Source organism: Grampus griseus, assembly GCF_964374135.1.
Source record: "Grampus griseus genome assembly, chromosome: 13".
Classification (NCBI taxonomy): domain Eukaryota; kingdom Metazoa; phylum Chordata; class Mammalia; order Artiodactyla; family Delphinidae; genus Grampus; species Grampus griseus.
This window is the reverse complement of record NC_139007.1, coordinates 22,263,757-22,285,788: the sequence shown is the minus strand read 5'-3', so window position 1 is coordinate 22,285,788 and position 22,032 is coordinate 22,263,757. Positions and strand designations below refer to the sequence as shown.

Here is a 22,032-nt window from a genome sequence, read left to right as displayed (position 1 = left end):
TCTCTGACAGCAGGAAATAAATCTCCCATGTGAAGATATCCTCCCTATAAAACAGGGGGATAGAAAGCATCCTTCCTACCAAAGCTAGAGAATTCAAGGCGAAGAAAGCTGTATAAGCAAACTTTTTCATGAGTCTGCTTTCCCAAGTACAAGCCCCTTTGTTTTGTTAACTCTTCACAAATAATTGTTCCTTTGTCTAAGAATGATATATAAACAAACTGCTTTGGTCACTTTGGGACGGGGTGGGCGGGGATCCCATTTCTGTGAGACCTCTGTGTGTATGAATTAAATTCTTTTCTCCTGTTGATGGGTCCTGTGTCAACTTAATTATTAGACCAACCAAAAGGACTTCGGGCGGGGGGTGAGGGGAAATTTCCCCCTCCCCAACAAATGACTAGAACAAAGTTATTAAACCCCCTTAAGTTTATTTCCTTATATAACAATTACTATATTTAGAACAGCTTACTTTTTAAAAAATCAAGGTATGATTTACATTCAGTAAAATTCACCATTTTTAAGTATTCAGTTTGATGCGTTTGGATCAATGTATAGAATCAGAGAAAACCACCAGTGCAAGCAAAACAGAGATTTTCATTTCCTCCCCCAAATTTCCACCTGCTTTTCTTTCTCCCCACCCCCACCTCCCACCACCTCGGTCATCCCTTTCTACCATCCCTGGTCCCTGGCAATCACTTATCTATTTTCTGTTCCTATAGTTTTGGCTCTTCTAAAAAGTCCTACAAAGGGAATCACACTGTGCGTGGCCTTTTGTGTCTGGCTTCAAATGCATAACGCTTTGAGAGTCATTCAAGTTCTTTCCTCTATTGGTAGCTCAGTCCTTTCTGCTGCTGAATAGCATTCCCCAGTATGTTCATCAATTCAGCAGCATGGATGAGAGGAGGTTTACTTTAAGGAATGGGCTCTTGCCGATTGTGGAGGCTTGGCAAATCCTAGCTGCAGGTAGGCAGGCCGGCTGGAAGCAGAATTCTCTCTTCATTCAGTGCTGGACACCGCTACACAGTTGTCATCTCGTTTAATCCTCACAGCAACCCCGCAAGGTGGGGGATTAGCCTCATTTTTCAGATGAGGGCACTGACTGGCCTGTGTCCTCCCCTCAGGACTCCCCGCCTGGTACTCGGACCACGACTCTCAGACCATAAGATATGCTGGTTGTTGCATCATCAGGACTGCCTGGTAACGGCTGCCCCATCCAGCGCTTACCATGTGCCAAGTGCTGTTCTAAGTACCTCGCATAATTGATTCCGCTGGTGCTGAAACAACCTCATGAGGTAGCCAGTACTACCTAACCCTCACCTCAGAGGTGATGATATGAATGACAAAGGGAACAAGTAACTTCCCCAAGATCACAGAGCTAGTAAATACGCTGGCGTTTGAACCCAGGCGAGTCTGGCTCCTGGGTCCAGGTCATACCCTCTGCACTACACTTCCTTGGTCGGGAATTCCTGAAGTGGCTTGAAAACTCTGGGAATGGTGTGTCTGTGGTGTTGGAGGTGGGGGGCGGAGAAGGCCTTTGGCCTAAGCCCCTCCCACAGGATGGCCTCTTTCTCTGTGTGCATTGATGTGGAGAAGCAGCTGGGGAAGGGTGGCTGGCGGGGTGCTGGAAGGAACAGGGACTGCGCAGGTGCCGTCCTAGCGTGGGCCTCGCAGCCAGACAGGGCTGGTTCCCCCCGGGCTTACTGACCACTTAACTGGGAAGTTACTCAACTGCTCGAACTGCTTCCTGCTCAGCGCCTCCCTTTCCCCTTTGGTATCACACAGACAGGAGCACAGGCTTTTTGAGCGGCGAGAATTTCAGTGAGATGGTAAATATACAGCACTGGGCCAGTGCTGGCACAGACACTCAGCACACATTTCTGAACTTGATTTCATGTTTCACAAATTACTCAAGTAATATATGCTTGTTTTAATAAGCGGAAAAATACAATGGAAAAATCTATAAAAGCAAAGCTAATCATCTTCACTGCCAGGCAAACGGCGTCAGCAGTCTATTGTGTTCCCCAGGGTTCTCTGTGCTCACACAAATAGAGGCAGGCTGGCAGACAGAAGTGGACTTGCGCTTTAACCAAAATGCATCAGACTGTACCCATCACTTGCTACTTTCCTATTTGCCGTTTTCATTTATCAATGGATATAACTGGTCAATATAAATGTAACTTTTTTCCAATTTCTTTGTGCATGAACATGTATGCAAATGTAACATTTTACATAAATTACATAAATTAGATACACATGACATTGCGTAAGTTTGCATACGGTCTTTAGTTCTTTTTTTTCCTTGCCTTCCTCCCTTCCTTCCCTTCCTCCATGTTTTACCCCCCCATGTTGCCTCTTGCTGAGTTTTCTGCCCATCCACTCAGCAGTGAACTCTGGGGGGCTCACTTTCTATGCCTTGAGGCCCTGCGGTCTGTACTTCTTAATCATCTAAATCCTATGTCATTACTCAGGGGTGGTGGTAGGTATCAAATAGAAGTTTGATAAACATTAATTTTATGAATGAAACTGCATTTTTCTTAACTAAAGCTGCATCAAATAACCTCTGTCTGGTTACTTTCAGAGAAAACGAAAGCTGTGGTGAAACATCCCAAGGACCAGCTTCCTAAAAGTTCTTTAAAAAGATACTGGAGTGGGACTTCCCTGGTGGCACAGTGGTTAAGAATCCTCCTGCCAGTGTAGGGGACACGGGTTCGAGCCCTGGTCTGGGAAGATCCCACATGCCGCGGAGCAACTAAGCCGTGCGCCACAATTACCGAGCCTGTGCTCTAGAGCCCACGAGCCACTAACTACTGAGCTCGTGTGCTGCAACTACGGAAGCCCGTGCACCTAGAGCCCGTGCTCTGCAATAAGAGAAGCCACCGCTTGACGCAACTAGAGAAAGCCCGTGTGCAGCAACGAAGACCCAACACAGCCAAAAAACAAACAAATAAATAAATTTACTAAAAAAAAAGTTGCTAAAAAAAAGAACGAAATAATGCCACTAGCAGCAACACAGGTGGACCTAGAGATTCTCATACTGAGTGGAGTAAGTCAGACAGAGAAAAACAAATATATGATATCACTTATATGTGGAATCTAAAAAAAGAGTACAAATGAACTCATCTACAAAACAGAAATAGATTACAGATGTAGAAAACAAACTTATGGTTACCAGAGGGTAAGTGTGGGGAGGGATAAATTGGGAGATTGGGATTGACATGTACACACTACTATATATAAAAGAGATAACTAATAAGGACCTACTGAATAGCACAGGGAACTCTACTCAATACTCTGTAATGACCTATAGGGGAAAAGAATGGATATATGTATATGTATATATGTATACATATATATATATGTATATATACATATATATGTATATATGTATATGTATAACTGATTCACTTGCTCTACAGCAGAAACTAACACAACATTGTAAATCAACTATACTCCAATAAAATTTTTTAAAAAAAGAATTTAAAATGTTTAAGTGTAGTTTCTACACCAATTCCCAGTTCCCAAGCCCACTGCCTCTGATGACTTGTCCTGTGCATGGCAACTCCACTCGTGCTTGGTAGATAAGGTATCATACCCACACACTATTAGCTACCAGGTAAAATCTGCATGAGGACAGAAGAGGCTGCCCTTATCTGAGGCGCCTGGTGTAACAGAGATGACATCAGCATGGCAGCCAGGAGATCCCGGTTCTGGTGCCACCTGTGGCATGCCCTAGCTTGTATGTCACTTCCCTTTTGGGGCCTCCATTTCCTCACAAGTCCAAAAGAAAACGCTCATGGAGCTCTGGGGATGAGCAGCACATATACGAAAATAACTTGCAAAGTATAAAATGTTACACACATGTACAATACACTATTGGGAAAGTGCTTTATTAAAGTACCTGGGCACATGAGTTACTAGTCAGTAAAACATTTGCAGATTATATCTCCTATGTGTAAGATGCCAAGGAAGATGCTCTAGTAACAAGCAGCCCACAGGATGTTCCCAACCCAAAGTCATAAACACACAGGGAAAACATGGTGTTTAAGAGCAAAAACTCTGGAGCCAGATGGCCAGGGTTCAAATCCCAGTCCTGAAACTTTCTGAAACTTTGGGAAGGTTACCTCACCTCTCCTTGCCTCAGTTTCCTCATCTGTATAATGAGAACAGAGTTGTGGTGAGGTTTAGAGGACTTAATCATTGTAGACTCTTACAAGAGTAGCTGACACCTAGTAAGCACTGAGTGTAAGCAACTTACACTAAACAACGTTACTCCCCTCACTGGACACACATGGGGCCTAATGAGTGAGCACTGTGCTAGGCACTGGAGGGGTTAAAAAAACAGACCCAATATTTTGTGCCCACTTAGATTTTGTAACTGCAGCCACATGTGTTATCACATTTAGGCCCTATGGAAATCCTCTAAGTTTGGGGAGGAAAATGAGACCTGTAAAGTGAAGAAATATGCCTACATCTGTGCTTCTCAGCAAGGGGCAATTTTGCCCCCCTCCCAGGGGATATTTGGCACAGTCTGGAGACATTTTTGATCGTCACAACCAGGGAGAAGGGAGTACCATGCATCTAATGAACAGAGGCCAGAGATGCTGCAAGGCAGTCTACAATGCATAGGACAACCTCCCACAGCAAAGAATTATCTGGCCCAAAACATCAATAGCGCAGAAGCTGAGAAACTCTGGCCTACATGAACAAGCAGTTAATAAGCAGTAGAGCAGACACCTGTACCAAGGTCTTTGGATTCCAAATCCAGAGCTTTCCTTCTGTGTCAAACACAGAGAAATACAAAAGAGAAACTGGCCCAGGTCAGAGTGATAGTCTGCTGGGGAGTTCTGAGCACCCACAGAGTGGTATGCAATTATGAGGGACTCAGAGCCAACGCACAGCAAGTGCTGCACCAGTGCAGAGGAAGTGAGTTCCACGCAGGGCACCTGCACAGAACCATTCTCGGTGGACTTCCTGGTGGTGGAGGCTCATGAGCTGGGTTCTGAGTGGGCAGGCCTTCGGGGGCACAGTGGATACAAAAGCCCTTTCAGGAGGCAGCTGCAAGTTAGAATCTATGAGCTGACTTCCCAACAGCAACACTCAAAAACAATAAAACAAAATTGCCTTCGAAGTTCTAGGTTTCATACCAAATTGTCAATTAAATGAGAGGGTATAATAAAGATTCTCTTTTCAGATATGCAGACTCTCAAAACATTTGTCTCCCATGTGCCCTCTCTTAGGAAACTGCCAGAGGATATGCACCACCAAAATGAGGGTGACATGGGTTTTGGCAAACAGGGGGTCTAACACAGGGGAGAGGTGAAAGGAATTCTCAGGATGACTCCATGCATCAGAACCAGAGAGTAGCCCAGATCAAACTGGAACAGAAGTATGGATGACTCCAGAAGGGATATCTCCAGGAAAAGAATAAAACTGGTAAATATGTGATAGGCTTAACCATGGAAATTACACTAAAAACTGGTTTTGTTTTGTTTTTCCCCAGCGACGCTACACGGCTTGCAGGATCTCAGTTCCCTGACCAGGTATTGAACCTGGACCATGGCAGTGAAAGCCTGGATTCCTAACCACTAGGCCACCAGGGAACTCCCCCTAAGAACTGTTTTACAGAGTTGAAAGGTAGAGGAAACATCTAACTATACGTTTGAATAAAACTAAACAAATTTAAAAATCAAGGCAATGATCAAGTTCAGGGAAAGCAGCAAGTTATACAAACAATGGAAATGTAATGATAGTACAATTATTGGCTCACCAGTGAAGAGTATTTATATAATCACACTAATTGTGGATCTGCTCCAAAATTGTGATACAACTACATAGGGAGAAATGTGAGAGAGAAAGGGGCAATAGATTGTGTCTAAAATTGATTAGTCTCTCCTGTGCGCTCATTCTCAGGAAGGCATTCGAGCTGTGCTATTCAATATGGTAGCCAATAAATGACATATGGTAGATTATTGATGAAGATAACTAAATAAGTTTTATAAGATTTTTTCATAAAGAAGACATTTTATTATGTTTGGTTTGACAGTATACTATATAAAAAATCCAAGGGGGGCTTCCCTGGTGGCGCAGTGGTTGAGAGTCTGCCTGCCGATGCAGGGGACACGGGTTCGTGCCCTGGTCCGGGAAGATCCCACATGCCGTGGAGCGGCTGGACCCGTGAGCCATGGCCGCTGAGCCTGCGCGTCCGGAGCCTGTGCTCCGCAACGGGAGAGCCCACAGCGGTGAGAGGCCCGCGTACCGCTAAAAAAAAAAAAAAAAAATCCAAGGTATCTATGAAAAAAAATGTTTTAACATCTTTACTGGAGTATAACTGTTTTACAATGGTGTGTTAGTTTCTGCTTTATAACAAAGTGAATCAGCTATACATATACATATATCCCCATATCCCCTCCCTCTTGCATCTCCCTCCCACCCTCCCTATCCCACCCCTCTAGGTGGTCACAAAGCATGGAGCTGATCTCCCTGTGCTATGTGGCTGCTTCCTACAAGCTATCTATTATTACATTTGGTAGTGTATATATGTCCATGCCATTCTCTCACTTCGTCCCATCTTACCCTTCCCCCTCCCTGTGTCTTGAAGTCCATTCTCTACGTCTGCGTCTTTATTCCTGTCCTGCCCCTAGGTTCTTCAGAACCACTTTTTTTTTTTTTAGATTCCACATATATGTGTTAACATACGGTATTTGTTTTTCTCTTTCTGACTTACTTCACTCTGTATGACAGACTCTAGGTCCATCCACCTCACTACAAATAACTGTTTCATTTCTTTTTACGGCTAATATTCCATTGTATATATGTGCCACATCTTCTTTATCCATTCATCTGTTGATGGACACTTAGGTTGCTTCCATGACCTGGCTATTGTAAATAGTGCTGCAATGAACATTGTGGTACATGACTCTTTTTGAATTATGGTTTTCTCAGGGTATATGCCCAGTAGTGGGATTGCTGGGTCGTATGGTAGTTCTGTTTTTAGTTTTTTAAGGAAACTCCATACTGTTCTCCATAGTGGCTGTATCCATTTACATTCCCACCAACAGTGCAAGAGGGTTCCCTTTTCTCCACACCCTCTCCAGCATTTATTCTTTGTAGATTTTTTGAGGATGGCCATTCTGACTGGTGTGAGGTGATACCTCATTGTAGTTCTGATTTGCATTTCTCTAATGATTAGTGATGTTGAGCATCCTTTCATGTGTTTGTTGGCAGTCTGTATATCTTCTTTGGAGAAATGTCTATTTAGGTCTTCTGCTCATTTTGGGGTTCGGTTGTTTGTTTTTTTGATATTGAGCTGCATGAGCTGCTTGTAAATCGAAATTATTAACCAATTAAAAAATGTAATAAATTTGAAAGTCCACATGATGCAAGTGAATATTAAATACCTAAAATTAAGCTTGGTATTATGTTTATATAATAATATATACACATAATATATATACATATATATAATAATATATGTGTGTTTATATATATGTGTTTATATAATAATATAAACACATAATATATATGTGTTTTAATATAACTAAACAAATTAAATGTAACTTCAACTTGTGGAGCCTTAAAAAAAAACCAAACAATGTGGTAGTCCAGCCACACATGGCATTTAAACTTAATTAATTAAATTTAAAATTCAGTTCCTCAGTCATCCTAGCCACATTTCAAGTACAGCCAACCCTTGAACAACATGAGGGTTAAGGGTGCCAACCCTCCGCGCTGTCAAAAATCCGAGTATAACTGATATTCATATTCCCAGGTCCTCCATACCCATGGTTCCTCAGTATCTGCGGCTGCAAATCCGCAGATTCAACAAACCACCGACCACATGGTACTATAGTATTCACTATTGAAAAAAATGTACGTGTAAGTGGACCCGCGCAGTTCAAACTCTTCTGTTCAACTGTCCTCAACAGCCATGTGTTGTTACTCTGTTTAGACAGCACAGATATTGAACATTTCACCATCACAGAAAGTTCTCTCAGACAGCACTGCACTAGAGGGTGTACCACAACAAAACAAAGAAGGAGAAAGACACTGGGGCCCAGAAAATACAAAGTCAACATATATAAAAGCGGTAAGGGGAATCCCTAGGGTAAGAGTAAAGGCAGATCCTCAGACAGCCGCCAGAGGCTGAGAGCCTCCAGTGCAGACTGAAGCAGGGGAAGGGGCTCCAGGGGACAGCTCTTCCAGGAGAATCAGTGGAGAGACTACCGAACATTCTGCACATCCAGAGATTACACAGATGGGGACGATTAGTGACAGTAAGAGACAAAACTAAAGAAATAAATATAAGACAATTATAAACACCAGGGTAAACAAATTATTGCAAAAAAGTTAATGTTATGATAGTACCTACCACAGGGCTCAGCTATAACTGGAATAAACTGGTTAAAATATGTAAAAATGAAATGCTGAGGTCATTGTTATGAAAGTATGTGTGAGAGGGCAGGAGAGGGAAAGAAAGCTAAATCTTAAATCATCGCTTTTCACATCGTTAAACAGATAATGCCAAAAATGGAAAAAATCAAGATTTAGCAGTATCACGATATCTTTATGGATGTAAGCACTAAAAGAATCTACTGGATTTCCCTGGTGGCGCAGTGGTTGAGAGTCCGCCTGCCAATGCAGGGGACGTCGGTTCGTGCCCCGGTCTGGGAAGATCCCACATGCCATGGAGCGGCTGGGCCCGTGAGCCTGCGCGTCCAGAGCCTGTGCTCCGCAACGGGAGAGGCCACAACAGTGAGAGGCCCGCGTACCGCAAAAAAAAGAATCTACCAAAAGAGTTGAAAGTAATTGCCTACGGAGAATCAAAACTGGAAGGCAAACATAGTAAAAATATCTGATGCTTTAACTTATGGGTATGTGCAACATAAAAATTAAAATATACCTAAATTGTTTTTAAATTAAAAATTGAACTGATTAATCAAATTAGTAGTATTTGCATATTCATTAGAAATATTAAAATAAATGCCAGGGGGAAAAGAAATCTGAAAAATTTTAAAGTTTTTTCTGCAGAGGAGCAGATTGGAGTATTTGTTAAAAGCCTTCTTAACAGTATTTGAACTTATTCTTTTAAAGCTTCTATGTGCATGCTTTACTTTGATAATTATTAAAAAGCAAGTGATGTAAAAAAAAATAATAACAAGCATTGGTGAGGACACAGAGACTGGAAGCTTCATACACTGCTGTTGGGAATGTAAAATGGTAGATACTCTGTAATATAGCTTGGCAGTTCCTTAAAACATTAAACATAGATTTACCATGTGAACCAGCAATTCCACTCCAAGGTATCTACCCAAGAGAAATGAGAACAAATATGTTCACAGCAGCATTATTCGTAATAGTTCTAAACCAGAAACAACCCAAAATGTCCATCAGTTGATGACTGGATAAACAAAATGTGATATATGTATATAGTGGAATAATATTCTGCAATAAAAGAAAATGCATGCTACAACACAGATGAACCTTGAAAACAGTAGGCTAAATGAAAATACCCAGACACAAAAGACCACATAATGTATGATTCTATTTATATAAAATGTCCATAAAAGGGAAATTTGTAGAAACAGAAAGTAGATCAATGGTTGTCAGGAGCTGGGGATGGGAATGGGGAATGAGAGCTAAGAAGTATGGAGTTTCTTACTGGGATTCTAAAATTAGAAATGTACTAAAACTAGAACATGGTGTTGGTTGCACAACTCTGTAAATACATTAAAAATTATCATATTTCAGGGACTTCCCTGGTGTTTCAGTGGTTAAGACTCCACGCTCCCAATGAAGGGGGCCTGGGTTCGATCCCTGGTCGAGGAACTAGATCCCGCACGCCGCAACTAAGACCTGGCGGAGCCAAATAAATAAATACTTTTAAAAAAATTATCAAATTTCACACTTAAAATGGGTAAGCTTTTTGGCATGTAAGTTATACCTCAATAAAGCTGTTTTTTAAAAAGCAAATGATACTGTTTAAAAAAGAGAACTTGCAGACTATGAGCTAAGTGCTTTAATAAGTTATTATTATAACAATTATGAAAGGTTGGTATTATTATCCCCATTTTACAGATAAGGCAACTGAGGCTCAAAGAAGTTAAGCAACTTGCACAATTAGCAAACACAGCAAAGTGAAAATGTATACACATGTGCCCTAACTACAGAGTTCCTGTACTTTCTCCCATGTGTGACTGCCTGGGTCCTGAAGAGCTGTGGTTAGATCATGCTGAGGCCTGAGTCAAGGTTCCCTTCACCCTGGATTCCATACAACCTAGTCACCACCTAGGTCAGAGTGCTGTTAGGCTAATGAGTGAACTTTGAGTACCCAAAGACTTTCAGTCTCTCTAGAGACCAGCATTGTGATACTCTGACTTACAATAAGAAATACAGTGCTTCCCTGGTAGCGCAGTGGTTAAGAATCCACCTGCCAATACAGGAGACACAGGTTCGAGCCCTGGTCCAGGAAGATCCCGCATGCCGTGGAGCAACTAAGCCTGTGAGCCACAACTACTGAGCCTGTGCTCTAGAGCCCACGTGCCACAACTCCTGAAGCCCGTGCGCCTAGAGTCCGTGCTCTGCGACAGGAGAAGGCACTGCAATGAGAAGCCCGTGCACCACAATGAAGAGTAGCCCCTGCTCGCCGCAACTAGAGAAAGCCCACGGGCTGCAATGAAGACCCAACGTGGCCAAAAATAAAATAAATAAAAAATAAATTAATTAAAAGAAAAAAGAAATACAGATTTGCTCTTAATCTCAGTTCCTGGCTCACAGCTCCTCACAGCTCCTTGGAATTTCCTGAGTGATAAGAGCAACGGGAGCATCTTTTGTTATAATAGTTGGTCTTCTGCTATCAGTTCCTGAAATAGCTCCAGAGCCATAAAGGTGAAAGGAGTGTGTTATTCCTAATAACCTCCTTTCAACCATACCTGAGGTTATATTAATAAGATAACTTATGGAAAGCCCTAAGGATGGAGGGCTGGTTGCCAAGGGAACCAACAGTGATTACAGGTTGGAACTTTCAGTCACACTTCCCTGACCTCCAGGGAGGCGAGAGAGGCTGGAGGTTGAATCAATCACCAATGGCCAATGATTTAGTAAATAATGTCTATGTAATGAACCCTCCGTAAAAACCCAGAGGACAGAGTTCAGGGAACTTCCGGGTTGGTGAACACACAGAGGTGCTGGGAGGGTGGTGCGCTCAGAGGCATGGAAGCTCAGCCTCCTTTCCCCATACCTTGCCCTCTGCATCTCTTCCATCTGCCTGTTCCTAAGTTATATCCTTTTATAATAAACTGGTAATCTGGTAAGTAAAATGTTTTCCTGAGTTCTGTGAGCTGCTTTAGCCAATTAATTCAACCCAAGGAGTGAGTTGTGGGAACCTCTGATTTATAGCCAGTCAGTCAGAAGCACAGGTGACAACCTGGACTTGTGACTGGTGTCTGAAGCAGTCTTATGGGACTGAGCCCTTAGCCTGTGAGAGCTGATGCTATCTCCAGACAGATACTGCCAGAACTGAGTTAACTGCTTGGTGGTGCTGGAAAAAGCACACATCAGAAGCAGGAAATACACAGACTGCACGTGACTAACCAAAAATGTGAGCTGGCCAATCTTTGCCGTAGGAGGTCAGAGGTCAACAGACGTTACTATTTGAAAATGAAACTTCGCCTCTCTCCATGGCTCTCTCTGGGGTGGCCTGGAGTGGGGGGCTCTGGAGTCATAACTGGGTCCAAGTTGCAGTTTTGCCACTCAGCAGCTGGGGGCCCCTTGAGTAAATTACTTCAATCTTTCTGTGCCTCAGTTTCCTCATCTCTAAAGTGAGGATGAAAAAAGAACCTCTTCTAGAGGCCTATGAAGTGCTTAGAGTAATACCGTTTGCCGTCAGCATTACTTCGTCTATGTATTTGCACTTGTCACCTAACTGGGTAGAGCCTGCCTTACCTCAGTTTTGCTATAAAACTGCCCTTGGGCCTGTGCATTCTCTCGTCTACCATGGTGTCATCTGTTGGTGAGGGGTCAGCAATGCTCTCCAAAGCCTGCCACACATTCTCACTGACCCACGTGAAATCAGCCTAAAGAGGTCATTGGGAGGCATCTGGTCCAAGCCCATCACTGTCCAGATGGGAGCAGTGAGGTTCTGCATGGCGTCTGGGCTGCCCCGTCGTCCACAGGCCTCCCAAGGGAGCCTAACGTGATTCTCACACACTCTACCCAGTAAGTTCTTGTGCCCCAATTTCTCCAGAGAGATCTCTTGTCCATCTGGCTAAAGAAGTAGGTGAGAAAAATCCACACTGCGATTTTAAAGAGGGTCAAATGCTAATTACGAGTGACTCCATTTGAATCATAGCAACGAAAGCATTTCTAATCCTTCTTCTTTCTCCCCAAACCTCCAGCACTGGAAACAAAAAACAAAACCAACCAGTTCTTTGAAAACTGAACGAAACACAACAGTTTTATGGACAATGCTTAAGAGGCAGGCTTTTCCCCAGGGAATGGCTAAAGTGTTTATTCTCTTGTTACCTTGGTAACCGCTACCTTGGCACCCTTGTTGATGAGCTGAACCACATTCTCCGCCTGGCCTTTGTATGCAGCTATGAGCAGGCGTTCTGAAAGCGCGGCGACCGCATCCTGCTGGCTCATGAATTAGGAGAGAAAGACGTTTTCCGGGATGTGGTAGACAAGTTCCTTTGGCTCAACGCGATGCCACGGGCCCAGGCAGGTACCCTCGGGTAAAGACGTTCCGGTCATTGGAAGGGGCCTTCATCACTATGCCATCTTTGGGACCTAGGGGTTACAGAACAAAGCTACCATCAGCACCACTCAGCACCCAGGACAGGCCACACCGCTCCTCCCTGGTTTTAGGGTATCTGCTGATCGCTCAGTGCAGGGGAGGGGAGCTGGGGGAGACAGGACAGGCGGTAAGCACCCTCTGCAGAGCAAACCCTGAACTTGCACGTGGAAGGTGGAGAGTATACGGAAACACCCCGCTCCCATCCCCACCCCCGCAGACTCCAGACCACGGCGAGGTCTGCTCTGCGTCTCCCACCCAGGTAGCAGCGGCCTGACACAATCCCCTGAATGTAGCCTGGTTTCCAGGCCCACCCTTGGCAGGAAACTACACTGTGTGGGAACACACAGGGCCCTCTGGACCGCATTTTGTGGGCCCGCCACGGCTAACATGCCTATTCCCCTGGCCGGTTAGGTGCCTGTGGACCACACCCCACAGAGACCCTGAGGAGGGGGCCACACCCATGGGGCTTTCTCCCAGCATTTCCAGCCTTTCTCTTCCTTCATCCTTTTCCCATTGTAAATGGTGCAGGTTCCAGAAATCTGCAACAGGTGGAGAGCTGGGAGCAGGCCCGGACCATCTCCTAGCCAATAACTGCTGGAACAACCCATCTTGGGAACAAAACTGATGCTACAAACAGTTACTCTAGGGAGGGGCTTAACAAGAGGGAAGTAAGTGGGCAATTCAAACCGGCGACAGGATGCTAAGCCCCGTCTCGGAGCCGTGGTCTGGGGGCAGTAACTAGCAGTAAACTCAAGCCCTCTCTCCACCAAATGGCCAAATGGATAGAATTTTAAAGACTGACTCTTCCCAGTAGCGCTGGACCACCATTAGAGCAAACCAAAGCCACTGGGATTATGCCAAAGGTGAAGGGTTTTGGGGGCCAAAGAAGGAAAGCTTAAGAATCTGACCTATTCCTATTAGGAGGGCAAGGCAATGTAGGCCTCTTTTTGTTTTAAAATGTACTTGCTAAAAATACCAATATTGCAAATGGAGAGAAAATGCTGTACCACAAGGAATCCCAGGACCTACCACCCATTTTAGTTATGAAGGACCAGAAGATACAGATGTCCTTTACAGCGGTTTCCAGGCAAACCCCATGCTCCTTTCACTGGCTGTGATGTGACTGAGAAAGGGCTGGTCGGTACCTGCTCTGACTCTGCATCACCGTGACATCCAGGTGGCTCGTGTCACCAGCAGCTCCAGGCAGCTGGGGTTAAACGTTCATGTATAAAACAGACGGAACAACAGGACTGTGGTAGGGACTAAAGATGGTATTTTATTACGTGAAAGTATTGGCCAAATGTGAGTAGTATAACTTCTGAAAGGTCATTCTTCTCCCTGCTCAGCTTGCAAATGATCAAATTTTCTCACTGTCGTCCATCTGTTGCCCAAATTGTGGATAAAAAAGAGCAAGGAAAGGGACTTCCCTGGCGGTCCAGTGGTTAGGACTCCGCGCTTGCACTGTCGAGGGTACAGGTTCAATCCCTGGTCGGGGAACTAAGATCCCACAAGCCACGCACCGCGGCCAAAAAAAAAAAAAAAGAGATAACAAGGAAAGAGACACGAGGAACCCTCACAAACCCACCCTGCTCTGATCACCAGACTCATCAGAAGCGCAACAAACCTGGAGAAGGTACAAGCAGGGGACCCCTCCCGCAGCCACGGTCAGAGATCACTGGGATGCACCCCAAATCTTTGCTGAATGAATGCGCCAATGAAAGAATAAAGTTGAGACTCAAAACAGAGCGAAATGGAGCTGGAAAAGCCTTTGGAAATTCCCAGGGTCGCACTGAAAGACTGTAGCTTGGGCTTTATGTTTCCCAGAATGTTCTACTGTTGGGGAGTGGTTTGTTTTCGTAAACACAGGATACACCGTCTGTCTTTATTCAGGTAACCTGCGGCACGTCCAAACCAATTACCCTGAGCTTCTGATCTGTCTGCCCCAATCCTGCGAAAGCACTCCAGGCCCGAATGGCAGGAGAACGCAGACAATGAGCCCCGGCTTCCTAAATGCTCTCCCTCCCTCAGCCACAGTCTTCTGCACTCACTCATTTGTTATTTATTTCCCAAACCTTTCCTGCAACGGGCATTTGAGTGTCTCAAGTACAATGGCCCGGTTCATACAAACATTATCATCATGGCTAAAATTTCACGATTTCACTCCACAGCTTAACTCCTGGGGAATAGAGATCTTCTTGCTGCAACCCCAGGGCAGCCCATCAGCAAGCTGTCCGGCCTCCCCAGCAATGGAAGCATGGGTTAACCGGCCTGTCTACACTGACAGTTGCTCCCCTCCCTCCCTTCCGTCCCATGCCATAAATTCAGCCTCGGGGACACTGAGACAAAAGCCAAGGTGCACTGATTGCCATGGTTGCCAGCTACTGAGACAGCCCATGATTACCCTTGGTAAGCAGCCCTTTACAAGCCCAGCGCATTTTACTATTCCTTTTGTTTTTTTTTTTAAAGAGACAGAAACACTACATTTGTGAGAAAATGTTGGCCAAGCAGAAATGTCAGCGTTTTGGTTTTTCTTTTTTTAAAATTTCAATGGCAGCTACTTAAGAATAAAATGCTCCCCACCCCCAAGCCATCCCACACCCTCCACCACAGCCAGTGCACAGCCCGCCGGAGGCAGAGAGCGGCCTGCAGGAGGTTCTGGATACCTCACCACCGCCAGAGATGCCCAGAAAACTGCCTGCAAAATCAGGAACAGAATCCCAGGTTTCCAGTTCCTAGTCTGCTGCTAGCACCATCGCTGTGTGCTTGGGTATCTCAAGTTCATGCTCAGTTTAAACGCCGTAGCCTCACTAGTAGGACCTCCAGTATTCGCCTTCATTTTCTTTTACACACGGCAGAGGGGGGCGGAGGGAGGGATCAAAGTGGCTGAGTCTTCTTTTCTGCCTCCTTTCTTTCTTTCTTTTTTTTTTTTTGGCCCTGCCGTGCAGCATATGGGATCTTAGTTCCCCAACCCAGGATCAGACCCAAACTGAGATCAAACCCATGCCGCCTGCAATGGAAGCACGGAGTCTTAACCACTGGACCGCCAGGGAAGTCCCTCTGCCTCCTTTCTGACTTCCACCTCGGGTTGGAGTGCAGGGCCCAGCTCACGTTCCTCTCCACCTCTCTCATGATCACTGCCCTAAATCTTTGTATCCTTACCTCCCACCTAGAACAATGATCCCCATCCTTTTGCAGTGAGGGGATACTTGGCTTCTCATCTGATACCTCTGAACTGACAAATCAAACCAGGCGGAAGGAAGTGGGCTGGGGAGAAGAATAAAGAGGCTGTTGGACCCCCAGTAGTGAGTGGGGAGGGGAGAGGACCAGTCTGAAATCAAGGAGTTAAACTTCACTGCCAACCTGTTGGGTACCCAGGCTGCAAGCAGCTCCGTTCCCTCATTCAATCTGAGCTTCCGCTTCCAAATAGATCACCTGTCATTCAAGACACTTCCCATTGCAGGAGGTGAGGAATTTCTGCCCCAAGTCTACCAATCACATCCCTCTTTGTCACTTGCACAGCATTTTTCACAGAAGAAAAACCTTAAAACGCAAACAAGCTGCGAGTTCTTTAAGCAGAAATGAAATAAACGCATGATCATAAATACGCAATGAGCATCCTGAATCCAGAAAGGGATTTAGCTTCCTAAGAAAGATTCCCCTCCTTCCTCCCAGTCCACTGCCCCATTTTCACTGCTCTCCAGTTCGCCAGTGTTTTTGTCTCTCATCACAAATGCCAGAGGGCCAAACAGCTGCTTGGTCTGTGATGCGATAGGTTTTCTTTTTATAGTGAAAGGTCTATGAGGTTTCCTTGAAGATTTACAAAAAAGTCTCCCGGTACCGGTATCCCAAAGCCACTGCATTCAGTCTTCTAACAGGCAAAATACTCTAGAAGAAACCTGCAAACAAAAGTCCCAGCCAGGCATTACGCACAGCCCACCCAGAGACGGTCCACAGGCACCCGGGAACCAGTGGTTAGGAAGCACCATCAGTTACGATAACTCGCTTTGCTCCTACTGGTCCAAACCCTGTGTTGAGAGATTGTACTCACATCCGGGGGTCTGTCCTCCCCGTTCTACATCGTGTTCTGTTGCTGGAAAACCACGGTCAGTTCTTTCCTGGAGAGATCATTAGCTTCCTAGGGCTGTAACGCCCAAGGGTCTGCGGTGATTTACGTTACAGTGCTTGCTGCCTTCTCCCCTTGAGCTTCCTCTGCCAGTACTGGCCAGATCACATCTAAAAGCTTAGTAAGACATCCATTCAGCTCGCAATGTTTGGTGGCTTCCTAGTCTGCCTGGCACAGAAGTCCTGGGTCTTCAGACTTTGTTGGGCTGCTGCCTCCTGCCAGCAGAGGACCTGTAACACTGCTCTGATCAGAGTCGGGGAATGATTCACAGATGGGCGGGGTGCTTCTGAATGATGCTCGGACGACAGAGAAACGAAGTTTGTATTCTTTCAGCAGTAATACGGGGAGATGAATGCACGTGTTGTAAGGGACGGAGGATGCAGGAAGGGTCAAAATCCGTAATGAACTGCCTTTGTGACAACAGTTATGGAAATGCCCATTTTGTGGAAACAGCGGAGACCCAGACACTCCCTGCCCCCCTTGGGCAGAGAGTTCCAGCACAGTCACTGCAGCAGCAAGGAGACTAGGGCCTGGTTGAGGAGCCATTCCCCGTGTTTGTGAACCCATAGTTTGTCGCAAAAATCCTCCTCTGAACAGAGTCTCTGCAGGAAAGGGGAAAGGGAGGAAACAGGGAGCTTTTTCAAGTGCTGTCAATGGCCCTCCACATTGCAGGTGTGTCCTCCAGACCACTTGTTGAAGCAACAGAAAACCAACTTCCCAACTATTTCTATGAGTAATCATAGAAAGGAAGAGGGTTTTGGTTTTGACTTGAACCAATATTACTATTTTCCCCCTCATTTCTAAAGCAAGAACTGTTGGTCCTGGAGAGGGGAGAAGAACACTGTCAACATGAACCCTCCAAGCACCATCCCGGCCCGAAGCCTTGCTTCCATTACCCTAAGGGTAGCAGCTCCTATGGGCAAGGGGCTGGGATTCTGCTTTGGCCAGTGTTCGCCTTACACCAAGGGCAGGAGAATAGCCAGGGACCGGGGCTGGTGTGCTGCAGAGAGAATGAACTCCCCTGGGGAGACAAAATGCCAGTAGAATGATAATCCTATTTTTAATGCACAACCCTCATACTAGTTTATCCAGAAGTGATCACTGCCGGGATACTGCAACCACCACTGGAGGACCAGTGAGGTTAGAATATAGATGAACGTGACCCGCTCCCTACCTTGAAAAAACTCATCATCTGGCCCTGATCAGCCTTGATCGGGGCCCAAAAGGCCAGATGCCAGATGAGAACTGCACACCAAATGCGACAGAAGTATAAAGCAAGGAGTGCTTAATTTTCTCAGAGCTTCTGACATTTCCTTCTTCTGAGAAAACGGACTCCCCAGATGGGGCCCCTCAACACAATGTTATCCATGAGGATAGAACAACACTGGCTGCTCGCAGAGTCTGGTGTTCACAAGTGCTATCTGCGAAAGACAGGGGCGGAGAGGCACCTCTTGGCAAGCCCACCATGGCAAAGGAACATGTATGCTTATTTCTTGAGGACGTCAAGTACGGTAACTATTCTCTTCTGAGTCTGACACTTAGAGGATCTTTGAAACAATCACCTCTGCAGGAGGCATGGAGAGGCTGTTGCAGTGAAAGCCGAGTGACATCTGGATACTATTCAGTAGACCTACGACATACCCTACCATCAAGAAGAGCTGCTAACAAATGTAAAAATAATATATCGGAGGTTTAAGGACACATCACTGAATACAGATATGACTGACAGGAGGCTTGCGATGTAGACACCTTCCCTTTTTACGTGGGTCAATAATTACTGTTTAGTTGCCTGGCACTGCTAGATCACCAGAGCCTCCAAGTTGGGGGCCAGGCACTCACATCACATAGCAAATGACCCAAAATCCAGACCGACAGTCATCCATTGCTGAGCCCTCCGCTGCCCCATCTCTCCCTAGACAAGATGAGGCTGAATTGTGTGCCCCCAAATTCATGTATTGAAGCCCTAACCCTTAGCGTGACTGTACTTGGAAACAGGGCCTTTAGGAGGTAATTAAGGTAAAACGAGGTTCTAAGGGTGGGGCCCTGATCTGATAGGGTTAATGTCCTTATAAGGAGAGACACCAAAGAGCCCCCCCCGCTCACTCTCTTCCCCAGCCCCCTCTTTTCACACCTGCACCCTCACCTCCGAGCCACGCTCACAGGAAAGGCCATGTGAGGACATAGCGAGAAAGTGGCCATCTGCAAGCCAAGAAGAGAATCATTATCGGAAACCAAACTCTGCTGGACCTTGATCTGGGGCTTCCAGCCTTCAGAACTGTGAGAAAATAAATGCCTGTCATTGAAACCACCCAGTCCACGGTATCTTGCTATGGCAGCCCTGGTGACTAAGGCCCGAGCTTCCCTCACAGTGTAATTTGCTGGCATGAGCTCAAGGTTGGTCTTCCTGGTTAGACGCAACTCCTTGAGGGCAGGAACCCTATTTTGTTTATCTTGTATCTCCAGCGCCTGGCACAGTTCCCGGAACATACTTAGCATTTAATGTCTGTTCAGTGGATGCTAGAAAATCTAATAATCAATTGCTTTTTCTAATCATTAATTGGTCTTCAGGAGTCTGTAGATCCCATAAGAAATAGAGGGGATACGAACCGAGTCAGCTAGCCTTTTCTCTTTCCCCAAAGTTCAAACAGGCTATGGCTGCAGAACCTTCAAGAGATAACAAATGGGGGATGTTTTCATTCTTCCCTTTTACTTCCTCCCCAAAATTGAGGATGATCCCAGCTCCTGGGATCAGAATTACTGATCTCAAGTGACACAGGTCCGTCAGCACCCAAGCACTGGACAGCACCACAGTCACCCCTGGAATTTTCCTCTCACCATCCTTAACTTCTGTTGGGTAAAACCACAAATGCTAAAGATAAACCTAAACAAGCAACACCAAATGACAAGAAAAGCAATCCCCAGAGAGTAGCCCACCTGCCATGTATCCATAGCTCACCTCCTACCCACTCCTTCAATCTACTTTGATCTGGCTTCTTTCTGCCCCGAATTTTCCTACTAAACCGTTGCTGATGCTGCGGTTGTTAATTCTGTGGTGTATTAAGCATTGATTGAACAGATGGGCACAAAGAACTATGGAAATTGGGTGAGACAGCTTTCTTGCTTGGTGTGCTGGGGTGGAAAGCAGGTCAGGAATGTTCTTACAGAGAAGGTCACATTTGAGCTGGGTCTTGGAGGACTGGAGGATTTTGTTAGATAGAGAAGTGGGGGAGGACACAGGCAGAGGAAACAGCAAGAGCAAAGGCAGAGTGGTCTGGAAGGGTAGGAAAGGGGAACAAAGAGACTTTTGCAGCTGGAGCTTACAATACGTGGGCAAAGACCAGAGATGATCTTGCAAAGTCAGTCTGTGGCAAAATTTTCACATCATGCCAAAGACATGGGACTGTATCTTGCATTTGTGATGGGGAATCCTAAATGTTGGTAAGAAGAGAGACTAGTCAGATTTGTGTACTACTTGGAACTCAAACATACAGAATTGGATTAGTCATAATTATGGGTTCATGCTTCACTTTCAAGACTGTATGTACACAGCTTTCTCTTCCTTCCTTCCTTTACTTCTTCTTTTATTCCTTCCTTTCTTCTATTCTTCTTTCTTTTTATTTTAATTAATAGACTTTATTATTTTAATAAATTTATTTACTTTAAAATTTTTAAAAATTTATTTTTGGCTGCGTTGGGTCTTCGTTGCTGTGCACTGGCTTTCTCTAGTTGCAGCAGGCAGGGGCTACTCTTCGTGGCAGTGTGCAGGCTTCTCATTGCGGTGGCTTCTCTCCTTGCGGAGCACGGGCTCTACATGTGCGGGCTCCAGTAGTTGTGGCTTGCGGGCTCTAGAGCGCAGGCTCGGTAGTTGCGGCGCACGGGCTTAGTTTCTCCGTGGCATGTGGGATCTTCCTGGACCCAGGCTTGAACCTGTGCCCCCTGCATTGGCAGGCGGATTCTTAACCACTGTGCCACCAGGGATGCCCTAGACTTTATTTTTTAGAGCAGTTTTAGGTTTACAGAAAAACTGAGCAGAAAGTATAAAGAGGTTCCTTATACCACTTCACCCATACTCCCGCCCTCACAACAAACATAGTGTCCCCTATTATTAACATCTTGCTTTAGTGTGATACATTTGCTATAACTGATGAGTCAATATAGATACATTATCATTAACTAGAGCCCATGGTTTGCATACGGTTCACTCTGTGTTGTACAGTTCCTTGGCTCTGCACAAATGTATAATGGCATGTATCTATCACTATAGTATCATACGCAATAGCTTCACTGGCCTAATGCTCCACCCATTCATCCCTCCCTCCCCCCCAACCCTCGACAACCACTGATCGTTTTACTGTCTCTACAGTTTTGCCTTTTCCAGAATGTTATACAGTTGGAGTCATACAATATGCTGCTTTTTGACACTGGCTTTTTTCACTTAGTAAAATGAATTTAAGATGCCTCCATGTCTTTTCATGGCTTGATAGCTCATTTTTTTTTTTAGTGGTGAATAACATTCCATTGTATGGATGTATCAGGGTTTACCTATTAAAAGACATGTTGGAGATTGGTTCAAGATGGTGGAGTAGAAGGACCTGCTCTCACTCCCTCTTGCGAGAGCACCGTAATCACAACTAACTGCTGAACAATCATCGACAGGAAGACACTGGAACTCACTAAAAATGATACCACACATCCAAAGACAAAGGAGAAGCTGCAATGAGATGGTAGGAGGGGTGCAATCACAATAATATCAAATCCCATAACTGCTGGGTGGGTGACTCACAAACAGGAGAACACTTATACCACAGAAGTCCACCCACTGGAGTAAAGGTTCTGAGCCCCATGTCAGGCTTCCCAACAAGGAGGTCTGGCAACGGGAGGAGGAATTCTTAGAAAATCAGACTTTGAAGGCTAGCAGGACTTGATTGCAGGACTTTGACAGGACTGGGGGAAACAGAGACTCCACTCTTGGAGAGCACACACAAAGCAGTGTGCACATCAGGACCCAGGGGGAAGGAGAGTGACCCCATACGAGACTGAACCAGACCTACCTGCTAGTTTTGGAGAGTCTCCTGCAGAGGCGGGGCATGGCTGTGTCTCACCGTGAGGACAAGGACACTGG

At 45.4% G+C, this 22,032-nt stretch overlaps 1 protein-coding gene across 2 annotated transcripts in view; it reads right to left on the bottom strand.

The window, feature by feature from the left end:
* The window catches only part of ANKRD6 (ankyrin repeat domain 6), a 222,702-nt gene that overhangs the window by 89,805 nt on the left and 110,865 nt on the right, over window positions 1-22,032 (bottom strand). For both annotated transcript variants that reach the window (XM_082669179.1, XM_082669181.1), the window contains exon 2: window positions 12,517-12,780. In XM_082669179.1, the coding sequence (XP_082525305.1) occupies window positions 12,517-12,636 (120 nt within the window). In that variant the 5' untranslated portion in view covers window positions 12,637-12,780. The remainder of the gene's footprint in view (window positions 1-12,516; window positions 12,781-22,032) is intronic.